Source organism: Chiloscyllium plagiosum, chromosome 36 (assembly GCF_004010195.1).
Source record: "Chiloscyllium plagiosum isolate BGI_BamShark_2017 chromosome 36, ASM401019v2, whole genome shotgun sequence".
Lineage (NCBI taxonomy): Eukaryota > Metazoa > Chordata > Chondrichthyes > Orectolobiformes > Hemiscylliidae > Chiloscyllium > Chiloscyllium plagiosum.
Window position 1 is genome coordinate 15400058 of NC_057745.1, and position 14211 is coordinate 15414268.

General features: G+C 42.5%; 1 protein-coding gene across 1 annotated transcript in view; it reads right to left on the minus strand.

The window, feature by feature from the left end:
- Positions 1-14211, minus strand: part of myo5aa (myosin VAa) — a 178391-nt gene that overhangs the window by 73054 nt on the left and 91126 nt on the right. The window contains exons 6-9 of the mRNA XM_043677062.1: positions 11312-11455; positions 6183-6264; positions 5060-5167; positions 3532-3644 (exon numbers count right to left, since the gene is read on the minus strand). Of these exons, the coding sequence (XP_043532997.1) occupies positions 3532-3644; positions 5060-5167; positions 6183-6264; positions 11312-11455 (447 nt within the window). The remainder of the gene's footprint in view (positions 1-3531; positions 3645-5059; positions 5168-6182; positions 6265-11311; positions 11456-14211) is intronic.

Consider the following 14211-nt stretch of genomic DNA (forward strand, 5'->3'; position numbering starts at 1 on the left):
TAGCCCTCCTCACTCCCTTCTCCTCTTTAACCTCCTCTAGCCCTCCTCACTCCCTTCTCCTCTTTAACCTCCTCTAACCCTCCTCACCCCCTTCCCCTCTTTAACCTCCTCCAGCCTTCCTCACCCTCTTCCCCTAATCCCCTCCTTCACCCAAATTCTGATGCCTGTGCTCTTAGATGTGTAGATCCTACATCACTGATGAATTCTCAATCCCAACCTTAAACTCCTTCACGTATTCTCCTCCTGCTCTTCCTTTCAGACCACTTGTTGGCCAAGTGTTTGGTCAGGTCTTTCAGTATGTTGTCAATGAACTTGATGCTAATTATTTTGACTGCACTACTGAAGGGCTCTGGTATATTTGTTATGCTACAGCAACTTTCACATGGTAAAATGCCTCAAGGTACTTATCAGGAGTACTACAAATAAAAGTTTGATATTAAGATGATAAGGGGAACATAACGGCAAGATGGACTAACTTTAGCCAAAGTTGTGGGTAGTTAATGGGCTCCTTAAAAGAGGAAAACTAGGAAGAAAGCCAAATGTTTTAGGGAGAGTTCCAGGATTTAGAACCTTGGCAACTGATAGTCACCAATGGGGCAGCATTGAGATGGAGGTTGTACATGAGGCCAACATTGAAGGACTTCAGAAATCTCAAAGATGTAGAACTAGCAGAGGTTGTAACGATATGGCACTTACACATACAAGCACAAACTGTTGTTATAACTGCTAAATAATTGTTCAGCTACCTACTAGGGTCAGTAATAAGTCACCTGCCAATACCTTACACTAGATAATCATGATACCAAGATTCTTTCAGCTTGGCTTTGTCCTATGATTTTACAAAACAACCTCAAACACAGAGGACAATGAACTCTAGTATGTTTTGACATCCATCTTGCTAGCCCAAATTACTATTTGAATATACAATCATGTCTCCTTCCTTAGTTTTTGTCAGTCCCGAGAGCTTGAGGTTGGAAATGCTGTGGTGGAAGATTACCTTTGAAGTTTAATTGATGCACAATCATAATAAGCACCAAAAACAGGGAGTTTAAGTTGCAATTCGCTTGTCGGGAGTGAACACTAACAACAGTGGATTTCAACATCAAAACCAAGATGAATGATCAGCAAAGACAACTTCGATGGTCTAACATTTTCTTTTATACTCTGCCTGTATTTTAATGCATAAATATCCAGGAAACAAAAAGAATTATTTTATGGTATTTTACCCAACGTCAGCACACCTTCTTAAGGCAGCCAAAAAACTGCACCATGTTTGTGCTTAAATTTGTGGAACTGACAGGTGATAGCGATCAGGAAAGCTCAAAAAGGTTAGAAGTACTTGCCCTCGGCAACAAGAGACAGAAGGAGGACCTGATAATATTATGAAACAGCGTTGAACCAAAGGACTGAGAGCCCTTTGGGCTGTCCCGAGGGAAGATACATAGAGACAGACATCAACTGCTATTGGAGGAACATCAATTTGGTGAAAGATGCTCTGTGAGCCTTGCTGATACTTCCCAGTCATCCAAAGCAAAGAGGTATCCATGCTCATGTGCTGAAGACTGGCACGTGCCAAGGTTCAGGACAACGGACTGAGGGACACTCAGGCTCAATGAGGAAATGTACCAAGACCTCAACAATCTCCTGTCAATTGCACTATCCCACACAATTCCAAGTGGGAGTGACACTTGCTTTTTCACGCCTTTCCTTGACCGACCAAGCCCCAAACCACTCCTTTACAGGTGAAGCAGCAATTTACTCGTATTAACTTCAGTCCAGATCACTGTTCACAAGCAGTGTCCTCTACAGCAGGGACAATGAATGCAGTTTACGGGACTGTATCGTGCAAGTCACCTGGTCAGTCTGCAAGCATGACCCATGCACCTTTCCGGTCACTTGGCATTTCAATTCATCTTGCTGCCAGGCTCATTATTGTGCCCAAGGCCTGCCAGAGTGTTCCAGTTGGTGGACACAGCATCTCAGTTTCCACTTAAAGTAGGCACTTTACAACTTCAGATCCCACCAGCTTTATCTATGCTTCATTTTGATTTGCACCCTCACACACATAGCTCCCAATCCCCCAGGTCTGTATCTTGTTTCTCTTTTTTTAGCCTCCAGTTCAACTCACCTCCATTCTGTTGTTAACACCTACTCACTATATCCTTATTTCAGCTTCTCGAAAATTATCATCACTCCTTTCAGCTTTTGTACTTTGACACTTAGAATCTTGTAATCTCTTCCATCCTCTGCTTCACTGACCTTCCCACCTGTCTGCATTTGCTCTCCTGCACCTCGTTTATTACCTATATTTCACTGTCCAGAGAGGCTGCTAGGCCAATTGAGTTTCTCCAGCATCTCCTGGCTTTATTCAGGAATGACCCCATTGATGTGGGTCCAGAGTCACATTTCAGCCAGACTGGGAAGAAAACAGCAGATTATCTTCCCGAAAGGAGATTAGTTGTAACCATTAGTGACACGAGCTTTTAATTTCAGGTTTATTCATTGAAGTTACATTCCCCCCACCTGCTGTGGGATTCGAAACCTTGCCCCCGATGTATTAGCCTGGGCCTCTGAATAACAGACCCAGTCGCATTATCATCACTCCACTGTCTACATTAGAGAGTGGAGCATGCTCCTGCATGGAATTGTTGAGGCAATTAGTAGCAAAGCATTTAAGGAGAAGCCAAGTCAACAGGATGAAGGAACAGGGTTAGGGTCCATGCAATACAGAAGCAGAAATAGGCCATTCAATTCACTGAATCTGCTCCATCTTTCACTACGTTAAGGCTGATTTGATACCCTTCTCCACTTTCCTGCCTTTTCCCCATAAACCTCGACTCCCTTACTGATTAAAAAAAAAATCAGCCTCGAATATACTTAATGACCCAGCCTCAAGAGCCACCCGCAGCGAAGAACTCCACAGACTCATTACTTTCTGAGAGAAGAGATTCTTCCTCATCTCTGTTTTAAACTGCAACCCCTTATTTGGAGTCGATGGCCTCTGATCAGATGAGGACTGGTAGGGAGAGCAGCATAATGACCAACAGGCTGAACAGCTTATGTTTTTGTGCTGTCATTCTTACACTAGGGAAGTGTGAGCTGTTGATGGGTCCTGGTCCAGATTCCTGTTTGAATGAATAATTGCTGAGGATATTGAGTGAAAATCAAATCGAGTTCATCTGTAATATTCACTCTATGGCCAAGTCACACATAAACACTCACTTCTATCTCGAATGAAGAATGTTGATTATCTAACTGATCTTTGCCAATCAATATGTAAAGGAGGATGAGCCTTCAGAAATCCCTCAAGCAGCCCATGAATGCAAAAGCTGAATCTCTGAAGAAAGATGACAGCAGCTGTTTTCACTATCTCTCCACAGATGCTGCCAGACATGTTGAGTTTCCCCAGCAATTTCTGTTGATTATATTTCAGATTTGCAGCATGCTCTGTGTTCTACAATTCTCGCAGCCTTTGCTGTGGCTACAAATCGAACAAACTCTGGAGATTGTCCAATATTGGGGAATACTCACCGGGATAAAACAGTTGTCAGCATCACGCTCGTTCGATTTAATTGTCACGTTTCCCAAGTGAAGAATTGCTCCAAGAATATGGAAGACTCCCATTTGGTAGGAGTCATTAATACCTGCAAAAGATTTAAAGGGACTTTGTCAAACAGGTTACTTTGAAAATAAGCATCACGTCTAAAGTGAAATCCTGTACCATGAAATAAGCTGAGAAATTAATCTTCGGGTTTTACAGTTAACAATGAATTGGTTAACAGTCCCATTAAATAGCAGACAAAGAAACTAGGTACAAGCCAACACCACAAACATGTTTCACCTTACAAGGTGCAATCTTTCGTTTGGGAACATACTGAAAGCTGTGACAATTCATTTTGTATCAGGCGTTCTGGCACTTGGATCTCAAAATTCTGAGAAAAATGAAAGGCTATTTTCAGAGGGAAGAAAGCACATCTCTCTACCTCACAGACGTCGCCCTTTTCAAAAGGATATTTCAAAACTGAGTGAGTATTTGGAATAATGTACCAGCACAGTTTTAAGCAACAATTTAAAATAAGTTGGATAATGTGACATTCTGGTTTGCTGTGAAGGTTGGCAATCTCTTCAAGGAAGGGGTTTTCAAAAGCAAGTTAAATTGACATTGGCTCACACTTACCTGGAAAAATAGCCTGAATAATTTCAATAGTATGATTGGCCTGACTCACGAAACAAGCAGCAAGTGTAATGAGAGAAGCCCAGAGAAATGAGCATGACTTGTATGAATAAAGTATTTGAAGAAAATATTAAAAACAGGTGTGACTGCAGAATACTGACTACTATTTAGTTTGCTCAATGTGGATGACTGACTGGACCAGCTACATAAATACCTCAGCTACAAGAGTAGATCAGAGGCTGGGAATTCTGCAGGGAATAACTCGCCTCCCGTCTCCCTGAAACCTATCCACCATCTACAAGTCAGGAGTATGATGGAATACTCCCCACTTTCAGGATGAGTGCAGCTCCAACAACATTCCAGAAGCTTGACATTCAGGACTAAGTCGCCATCTGCTTCAGCTTTCACTCCCACCATTAGAGGGCACCGTAGCTGTGAGTGTGCACCTTTTAGGTGACACCCAGCAGCAACTGGCCAAGGCTTCCGCAAAAGCACTTCCAAAACAAATCAGCAACCTCGACTACCTAGAATAAGGGCTCACGGAGAAACCATCATCCACAAGTTCCCCTCACGCCACCCTGACGTGGAAAAATATCACTGTTCCTTCCTCATTATGGAGTCAAGACCCTGGCCCTCCCTTGTGGGTGTGCATGCAACACACACAGTGTAGCAATTCAAGGAGATGACTCACCACCAACGATGGCATTGAACACTGGCCTCACTAATGACACACACACACACAGCATGAACAAACACACACAATGAGAACTCCAACTGAATAATGTTCGAGAGTCATAGAGAGAGGTTCAAATAGCCAAATCTGACTCTTTTGAATCAAAAGTTGAAACGTGAGATTGAAGTCAATGAAACACTTTGTATATTCACCTAGTAAAGAGCAAGCCTGCCTGGTATTCATCATTTCTTTGGCGTCATCTATTCCCTCAATCATCGGATTACCTCCCAAATTTGTGTAGTGGAAGTTTTCAGCATTGCCTGAAAGCAAATAGATATGAGCAGTACAGTTAATTAGCAGGATATTTTTCTCCTGGGAAAAAACATGTTCAAAAAAGAAAAAAAAGCATTTGGAAGATAATGTACACCAAAAGCACAAACTAAAATTGATGTTCAATAATACTTCACACAGCTCTCTGCAATCTCATTCCAATGGGTGGGATGATCCACTTCGGTTTTGTAATCAAGGTCATTTAGGGCAGCTTCCAAACCAAACTGAAATGACAATGACAATCACCGTGACTGAGAAAACAGTTTTCTCTATCAACTGGTGTGGATGCCAATCCATGATATCAGTAATGGGAGGCAAACAGCTTTTGATTATGATACACTGTGCTCAAGGAAAGTAAACATTTTGATAAGCTGTTCCAAACAGGCTAATACCACAAGCGAGTCTCTTTAAAAAAAAAATGCAGAAAGGAGCACGCAGCAATGGCAACAAATTTTCTGGCAGCGAGACATGTCATTCCTCTCAGAGACAGAGGTCTGCGCTGTTTAGGGACTGTTTGGGCTAATTGGGCAGCAATTTGCAGAATCTGTTACAGGATATCAGGCTGCATCAAATCTCTTGGCCTAGTTTTGATGCAGTAGAGGGTTCTAACGTGGCTTCTCAATTAATGGAGGAACCTAAACTGTACAAGTCATGGTACATGACTCGTATGAAAGCCATTCTCATTTGGGACCATTACATTGGACCATGTTATTCAACAGGAGTCAAGTGACAGCTATGAAACCATTGTCAATTGTCAGGAACAACCATCTGACTCACTAATGTTGTTCAGGGACAGAAAATGCCATCCTTACCCAACTTGGCCTGTGTGTGACTCCAGATGAACAGCAACGTGGTTGACTCTTACCTTGTGTCTGGGCAATAAATGCCAGTCTAGATAGTGATGCCCATTTCCCATGAACAAACAAACAAAATTGCAATTAGGTCTTATGAGTTTTTTTGCTCATGATTTCAAAGCTTAAGTTGAGAAAATAATGATAAACGTACTCAGCCTGAGAGCTTTGAATTCTGGTAAATGTTTAGAGGCACACAGCTGGTACAGAATATGATAATTTCTTTCGTCCTCAGCCTGGAAGAGAGGGCAGATGACAGTTTCAAATCTCATGGATGCAATTTTAAAGCAGAACTGAAAGATATGACTAACACCCAAGGTGCGTATGCACATACACAATTAGTTATAGTGTCACCTAGATCAACTACACAAAAAAAAGGCCCTTCAGCCCATTTGCAGCCATACTGATCAAAAACAACCACCTAACTTTTATCCTCTCATTTTCCAGCACTTGGCCCATTGTCGTGTATGTACTGGCATCACAAGTGCACATCTAAAAGCTTCTTAAATGTTATCAGGGTTTCTGCCTCTGGTACATTTACAGGCGGTGAGTCCCAAATTCCCACCTCTCTCTGGGGGAAACAGGTTTTCCACACATTCCCTCGAAACCTCTGCCTGTTTCTTCTTGTCAACCCCATCTATGCCCCTCACAACTTTATACTTCTCAATCATAAATGGAAGGATGGGAAGGTGATGGCCTAGTCGGATTGTTGTTGGTCTGTTAATCCAGAGACCTACGTAATGTTCTGGAGACCCAGGTTTGAATCCTGCCATGGCCGATGGTGGAATTTATATTCAATAAAAATATGGAATTAAGACTCTGATGGTGACGACAAATCCAATGTTGATTGTCAGGAAAACCCATCTGGTTCAGTAATATCCTTTAGGGAAAGAAACTGCTAACCTTACCCTGGTCTGGCCTACATGTGACTCCAGACCCACAGCAATGTAATTGACTCTTAACTGTCCTCTGGGCAATTAGGGATGGCACCAGTGACACCATCAACCCTTGAATGAATTAAATTCAAATTAATAATGTCCCCCTCCGTCTCTCTGCTCAAAGGAAAACAATCCCAGTCTCTCCATATTACAGAAACTCTCCAGTCCAGGCAACATCCCGGTAAACCTTCTCTGCACCCACTCCACAGAGCAGTTACATCTGGCTTATAAGTGGATTTTAGAACTGCACAATATTCTAGCTGTGGCCGAGCCCCCGTTTTATCTAGTTCTAGTATAACCTCCCTGCACTTAGCCTCTGTGCAGCAATACATTTAATCATGGGGCACCTCCCAGTGCTATTAACGCTCCCTACTGTAGCCACCCACAATCATACAGCTGGGATTACAGACTACTCTGACTGCTATTGCCACTCAGACTGCATGGCACCGAAACAGACCCTTCAGTGCAACCTGTCCATGCCAACCAGACCTCCTAAATAAATCTAGTTGCATTTGCCAGCATTTGGCCCATATCCCTCTAAACCCTTCCTATTCATGCACCCATCCAGGTGCCTTTTAAATGTTGTAATTGTACCAGCATACACACACACCACCCTGTGCATGAAAAAGTTGCCCCTTAGGTCCCTTTTAAATCTTGCCACTCTCACCTTAAACCTATGTCGTCTAATTTTGGACTCCCCGACCCTGGGAGAAAGACATTGTCTATTCATCCTATTCATGCCAATAATGATTTTGTAAACCTCTATAAGGTCACCCCTCAGCCTCCACTGCTCCAGGGAAAACAGCCCCAGCCTAGTCAGCCTCTCCCTATAGCTCAAACCCTCCAAGCTGGGCAACATCCTTGTAAATCTTTTCTGAACCCTTTCAAGTTTCACAACTTCTTTCCTATTGCAGGGGGACGAAAATTGAACATGATATTCTAATAGAGGCAAACTAATGTCCAGTACAGGTACAACATGACATCCCAACTCCTCTACGCAATGCACTGACCAATGAAGCAAAGCATGACAAATGCCTTCTTCACCACCTAGTCCACTTTCAAGGAACCACCCCAAAATCTTTTTTTTGGCAACACACCTCAGGATCATCCATTAAATGTATAGGCCCTGCCCTGATTTGCCTTAAAGTGTAACACCTCACATTTATCTGAATCAATCGGCCCACCTGATCAAGATCTCAATACACTCAGAGATAAATTTCTGCACTGTCCACTACACCAGCAATTTTTGGTATCACCTGTAAACTTACCAATCATTCCTCTTATATACATATCCAAATCATTTATATAAATGATGAAAAGCAGATGGACCCAACACCGATCCTTGTGGTACACCACAGACCTCCAGTCCAAAAAATACAACCCTTCACCACTACTTTCTGTCTCCTACCTTCAAGTTAATTTTGTATCTAGTTGGCTAGCTCCCCTTGGATTCCATGTGATCTAACCTTGCAGAACCTTGCTGACAACCACATAGACAATGTCTACTTCTCTACCTCATCAATTCTCTGTCACTTCTTCGAAAAACTCCAAGTTTGTGAGACACGATTTCCTACCCACAAAGCCATCTTGACTCTCCCTAATCAGTTCTTACATTTCCAAACACATGTAAATCCTGTCCCTCAGAATCCCCTCCATCAATTTACCCACCACGGATGTCAGGCTAACTGGTCTATAGTTCCCTGACTTTTCCTTACCACCTTCCTTAAACCACGATAGCCAACCTCCAGTTTTATGGCACCACACCCATGGCTCTTGATAACAAAAATATCTCAGCAAGGGGTCCAGCAATTACTTCTCTAACTTCCCTCAAAGTTTTGAGATACACCTGATCAGGTCCAAGGGATTTATGCATTTTAAGACATCCACACTTCTTCCTCTGTAATATGGACTCTTTTCAAGACGTCACTATTTATTTCCCAAGTTCTCTAGCTTCCAGGTCCTCCTCCACAGTAAATACTGAAGCGGAATACTCATTTAGTATCTCACCCATCTCCTGTGGTTCCACATACAGACAGCCTTGCTGATCTTTGAAGGGAGAAAGTGAGGGCTGCAGATGCTGGAGATCAGAGCTGAAAATGTGTTGCTGGAAAAGCGCAGGTCAGGCAGCATCCAAGGAACAGGAGAATCGACGTTTCGGGCATAAGCCCTTCTTCAGGAAGAGGGGCCCTAATTCTCTCTCTAGTTACTCCTTTGCCCTTAATGTATTTGTAGGATATCTTTGGATTCTCCTTAACCCTTTCTGCCAAAGTGATCTCATACCCCCTTTTTACTCTCCTGATTTCACTCTTAAGTACACTCCTACTGCCTTTATACTGTTCTAGGGATTCATTCAATCCCAGCTGTCCCTACCTGACATATGCCTCCTTTTTCTTGACAAAAGTCTACATTTTGCTAGTGATCCAGCATTCCCCACACCTACCAGCCTTGCCCTTCAACTAACAGGAACATATTGTTTCTGAACTCTCATTATCTTATTTTTGAAAGTTTCCCACTTTCTAACTGTCCCTTTACATGAGAATAGCCTCTCTCAGTTAACATTTGTAAGTTTCTGCCTAAAACCATCAAAATTGGCCTTACCCCAATTTATAACATTGATTTTTGTATCAAGTCTATCCTTTTCCATAACTATTTTAAAACTAATAGAATTATGATCACTGGCCTCAAAGTGTTCTCCCACTAACACCTCAAGTCACTTGCCCTGCCTTATTTCCCAAGAGATGTAAAGTGGATAAGGAGGAAAACCACCTCTTGCATTTTAAGACATGCACACCTCTTCCTCTGTAATATGGACTCTTTTCAAGACATCACTATTTATTTCCCAAGTTCTCGAGCTTCCAGGTCCTCCTCCACAGTAAATACTGAAGCGGAATACTCATTTAGTATCTCACCCATCTCCTGTGGTTCCACATACAGACAGCCTTGCTGATCTTTGAGGGGCCCTAATTCTCTCTCTAGTTACTCCTTTGCCCTTAATGTATTTGTAGGATATCTTTGGATTCTCCTTAACCCTTTCTACCAAAGTGATCTCATACCCCCTTTTTACTCTCCTGATTTCATTCTTAAATACACTCCTACTGCCTTTATACTCTTCTAGGGATTCATTCAATCCCAGCTGTCCCTACCTGACATATGCCTCCTTTTTCTTGACGAAAGTCTACATTTTGTTAGTGATCCAGCATTCCCTACACCTACCAGCCTTGCCCTTCAACTAACAGGAACATACTGTTTCTGAACTCTCGTTATCTTATTTTTGAAAGTTTCCCACTTTCTAACTGTTCCTTTACATGAGAATAGCCTCTCTCAGTTAACATTTGGAAGTTCCTGCCTAAAACCATCAAAATTGGCCTTACCCCAATTTATAACTTTGACTTTTGTATCAAGTCTATCCTTTTCCATAACTATTTTAAAACTAATAGAATTATGATCACTGGCCTCAAAGTGCTCTCCCACTAACACCTCAAGTCACTTGCCCTGCCTTACTTCCCAAGAGATGTAAAGTGGATAAGGAGGAAAACCACCTCTATAGATCAACACCAACCTGTACAGTCGGTAACTCACCACATCCCCTTTCACCTTAACGGAGGATTTAACACCCTTAAGGAACAACATCCGACAACTCGGATAGGAGATAAGGAATCTGAGAGAGTAGGCAGTCGTCTAGTGATTATTAATCCAGAGTCCCAGGTAATGTTCTGGGGACCTGCGTTAAAATCCCGCCACAGCAGATGGTGAAATTCGTATTCCATAATACTCTGGAATTAAGAATCGCACGATGACCATGAATCCAATGCCAAAATTCCCATCAGGTCCGCTAATGTCCTTTAGGGCAGGAAATCTGCCATCCTCACCTGGTCTGGCCGAGATGTGACTCCAGAACCATAGCAATATGGTTGACTCTTATCTGCCCTCTGGGTAATTAGGGCTGGGCAATAAATGCTGACTGAGTTAGTGACACCCACATCCCATGAATGAATGAAAAAAAACATTGAATGCTGAGACGTGGACTCACATAGTGGCTGCAGGAGACTAAGGCTCTCAGCTATTAATGGACCAGGAACCATGGTTTCCACCTTCATTAAATATTGTAGTCCAAATCATCCTGCATGATGGCTCAAAAATCCCAACACTTCCCATAGAAGTGGGTGTAAACCACTTTCAACAATTACTGGAAGTTAGCAATATGTACAATACATGCAGTCCCTATCTACATACTTTTAGAGATCTTTTAGGCATCTGACTACATAAAGGCAAAGTTGCCATAATCCCAGAGGACCATAGAGTTGCTCTCTCATTAGAGAAAGGTGTGACTTGTGATAGCACATACCTGAAACACAACTCTCGACTTTTCCAGCAGGTAGGTTCTCATGTTAGCTCCTATGATACGATACCTTTTGTCAAATCCAATTTCAATGTATTTCCCAAATCGACTACTGTTATCATTCCTGGTCGTCTTTGCGTTTCCAATTGACTGCCAAGCAAAAAGAGACATGCACCTTAAAATGACTGTTTAACCAATGTTCATAAAGGACAATCTGTCATGCCACCACTGGAGAACTGGGCAGGCCTGCATTTTAAAGCCCAACTGGATGAAAATTCTCTCAAAATCATACACCGAGTCAATCAGAACAGAACTGATTAGTTCCTCAAAGAGTTTGGACATTTGCAGAAATTTTAGGTCCATTAGATTAGTCATTATACAGAGGCACAATAAATCACAAAGAATGTACAATTTTGAAAATCAGTCTCTCAAAAGCAGACAGCATATGCAAAATATTACTGTTCAATTTTATCTTTGCAGAATCTAATCAAAACCAGCTGTCGTAATTTAGCTTGCTGTCGGTTTGCTAAATGATTTGGGCTCTTGCAGCGCAGTGACAGTGTCCTTACCTCTGAGTCAGGATGCCTGGGCTCAACTCCCACCTGTTCCAGAGGTGTGCAATAACATCTCCAAACAAGATAGAACAGAGCACCTTTTCCCAAATGATTTGAAGTTGCATCACCCTGAGCTCAATGCCAATGGAGTTCGTGCACCTGGTTAAGAGGGGCAGCTCAGGACTGTTTGATAATTCAGCACAACTGGGAAACATCAAGAGTCTCGGTCAGTCCACATTGACAGCTGCTGCAAGCTCTTGAAAAATATATAGATGTGCTCTAGGGTAGAGATTGCAGCTGGAAGGTCTCTTCCGCGGAATTACACTGTGCACATTTATTGGAAATTACTCCGTAAACTAGATCAGTCACAAATTCAATTTAATGGATTCAGGTGAGGAAAGCAGGCACGATGCCAGGAAAACACTTGCATGCTTTAAAATCATTAGCCTGCCTCCATTTTACAACATATTGCTCCAAATAAGATTGCAATGCTTTGCCTCTCCCTCTTTGAGCATATTTCCCAACAACCATTCTGCCAATTCCACTTAAGTTAAAGAAAAGGAGCGCTCTAAGTCTGCTTCCTCTCCTTGAGAAACAGTGCCCACTTTGCCTGTAGCCCTGGCAAGATAGGAAACTCGCAATGTTATACTAATCAAAATCCTGGCACAATGTTGTATCATACATTATTCTCTGCCTGAAAGCTGGCACAACCTTGACACCACATCGCATGCAAATCATGTTCTGTCCTTACATACACCTTCCAGCTGGAAGGTGTAATCTGGTTACCCACTCCCTTGCCCAAAGGCACAGAGTAGAACCATAACATTCCATGTGCTGCAGCAACCGAGGCCTACAAACTTTTCCATGGACCAGAGACTAAACTAGAAGCCTAGTGGATCTGTGCAGTTCAATCTAACAAGGCGAGCTGTCTGGGATGCTGAGTGCATTATTTTCTTCATCAAGCGTGTCACATTCTGCAAAGGTATGGTGGGATTTCTTTTCCCCAAAAGCAAATACTTTGGGTCAATAAAGCAATTTCTAGCCCAGCTTCTATAAATTACCTTAGAAATACAAGGACACAAGAAATAGAAAAGAAAAATAGCCAGTCAAGAGAGCTCTGCGATTTAATACAATCACTGCGGCAGGCCTTGACTTCAACTCCACCTTTCTGCTCGCTCCCCACAGCCCTCACTTTCCCAAGAGACCAAAGATCTGTCTCTCTCAGCCTTACATGCATTCAAAGATGATGTTCCCACAACCCTCCAGAGTTCAGAACTCAAATGCTCACAACCCTTTGAGTGAAATGCGGCACGGTGGCTCAGTGGTCAGCACTGCTGCCTCACAGTGCCAGGGATTCAGGTTCGATTCCAGCCTCAGGCGACTGTCTATGTGGAGACTGCACATTCTCCCCACGTCTGTGTGGGTTTCCTGTGAGTGCTCCAGTTTCCTCCCACAGTCCAAAGATGTGCAGGTTGTGGTTTGCCATGCTAAATTGCCCATTGGGGTGCGCAGACTAGGTGGTTAGCAATGGGACATGTAGGGTTAAAAGGAACCTTCTTCAGAGGGTCAGTGTGGACTCAATGGGCTGAATGGCCTGCTTCTACACTGTAGGGATTCTATGAAGTAATTTCTTCTCATCCCAGTGTTATATGATCAATCTCTCTTATCCTGAGTCTGTGCCTTCACATTTAGACCCTTTGATTACCAGAAACAATCTCTCATAATCTACCTTGTCAGGCCCCTTCTGAATTTTGTATGTTTCATACCTCTAAGTTCAGAGGCTATTAGTCCAATTTAGCCCATTAATGGACAACTCCCTCAACCGAGGGACCAATTTAGTCACCAAACCCAAGGGAGAAGGAGGGAGTTGGTGAGGAATCTGTCAGTTTCTTTTACAATTCACTTTGGTCTTCGGAAATCTCACATAACTTGCACTTTACACTCCCAGTGGTTGTCATGACTAATGGTTCCTTCTACCATAGGTATTGTTTTTGAAGAAATGTTGATTGAGAAGTTACAAAACTCCTTAAGATGTCTAACCATAACAGTTTTTAACTACAATTGTTTCCATTGAAAATATAATGCAACTCTTCCAAAGGTCAAAGATCCTAAATTGGGCTTCCATTTTCCCTTCTGCTCAAGGGAATATTCATATCTTCCAGCCTGCAATGAGCTGAAATACCATCTGCAAAATTACATCTTACCAGTTGCCATTCTGCCAGTCACATCGCAAAGCATGGATTAACTAATAAGCCAACATAATGAAGAGGAACAAAACTAGATTAGATTAGACTCCATGCTGTATGGAAACAGGCCATTTGGCCCAATAAGTCCACACTGACCTTCCGAAGA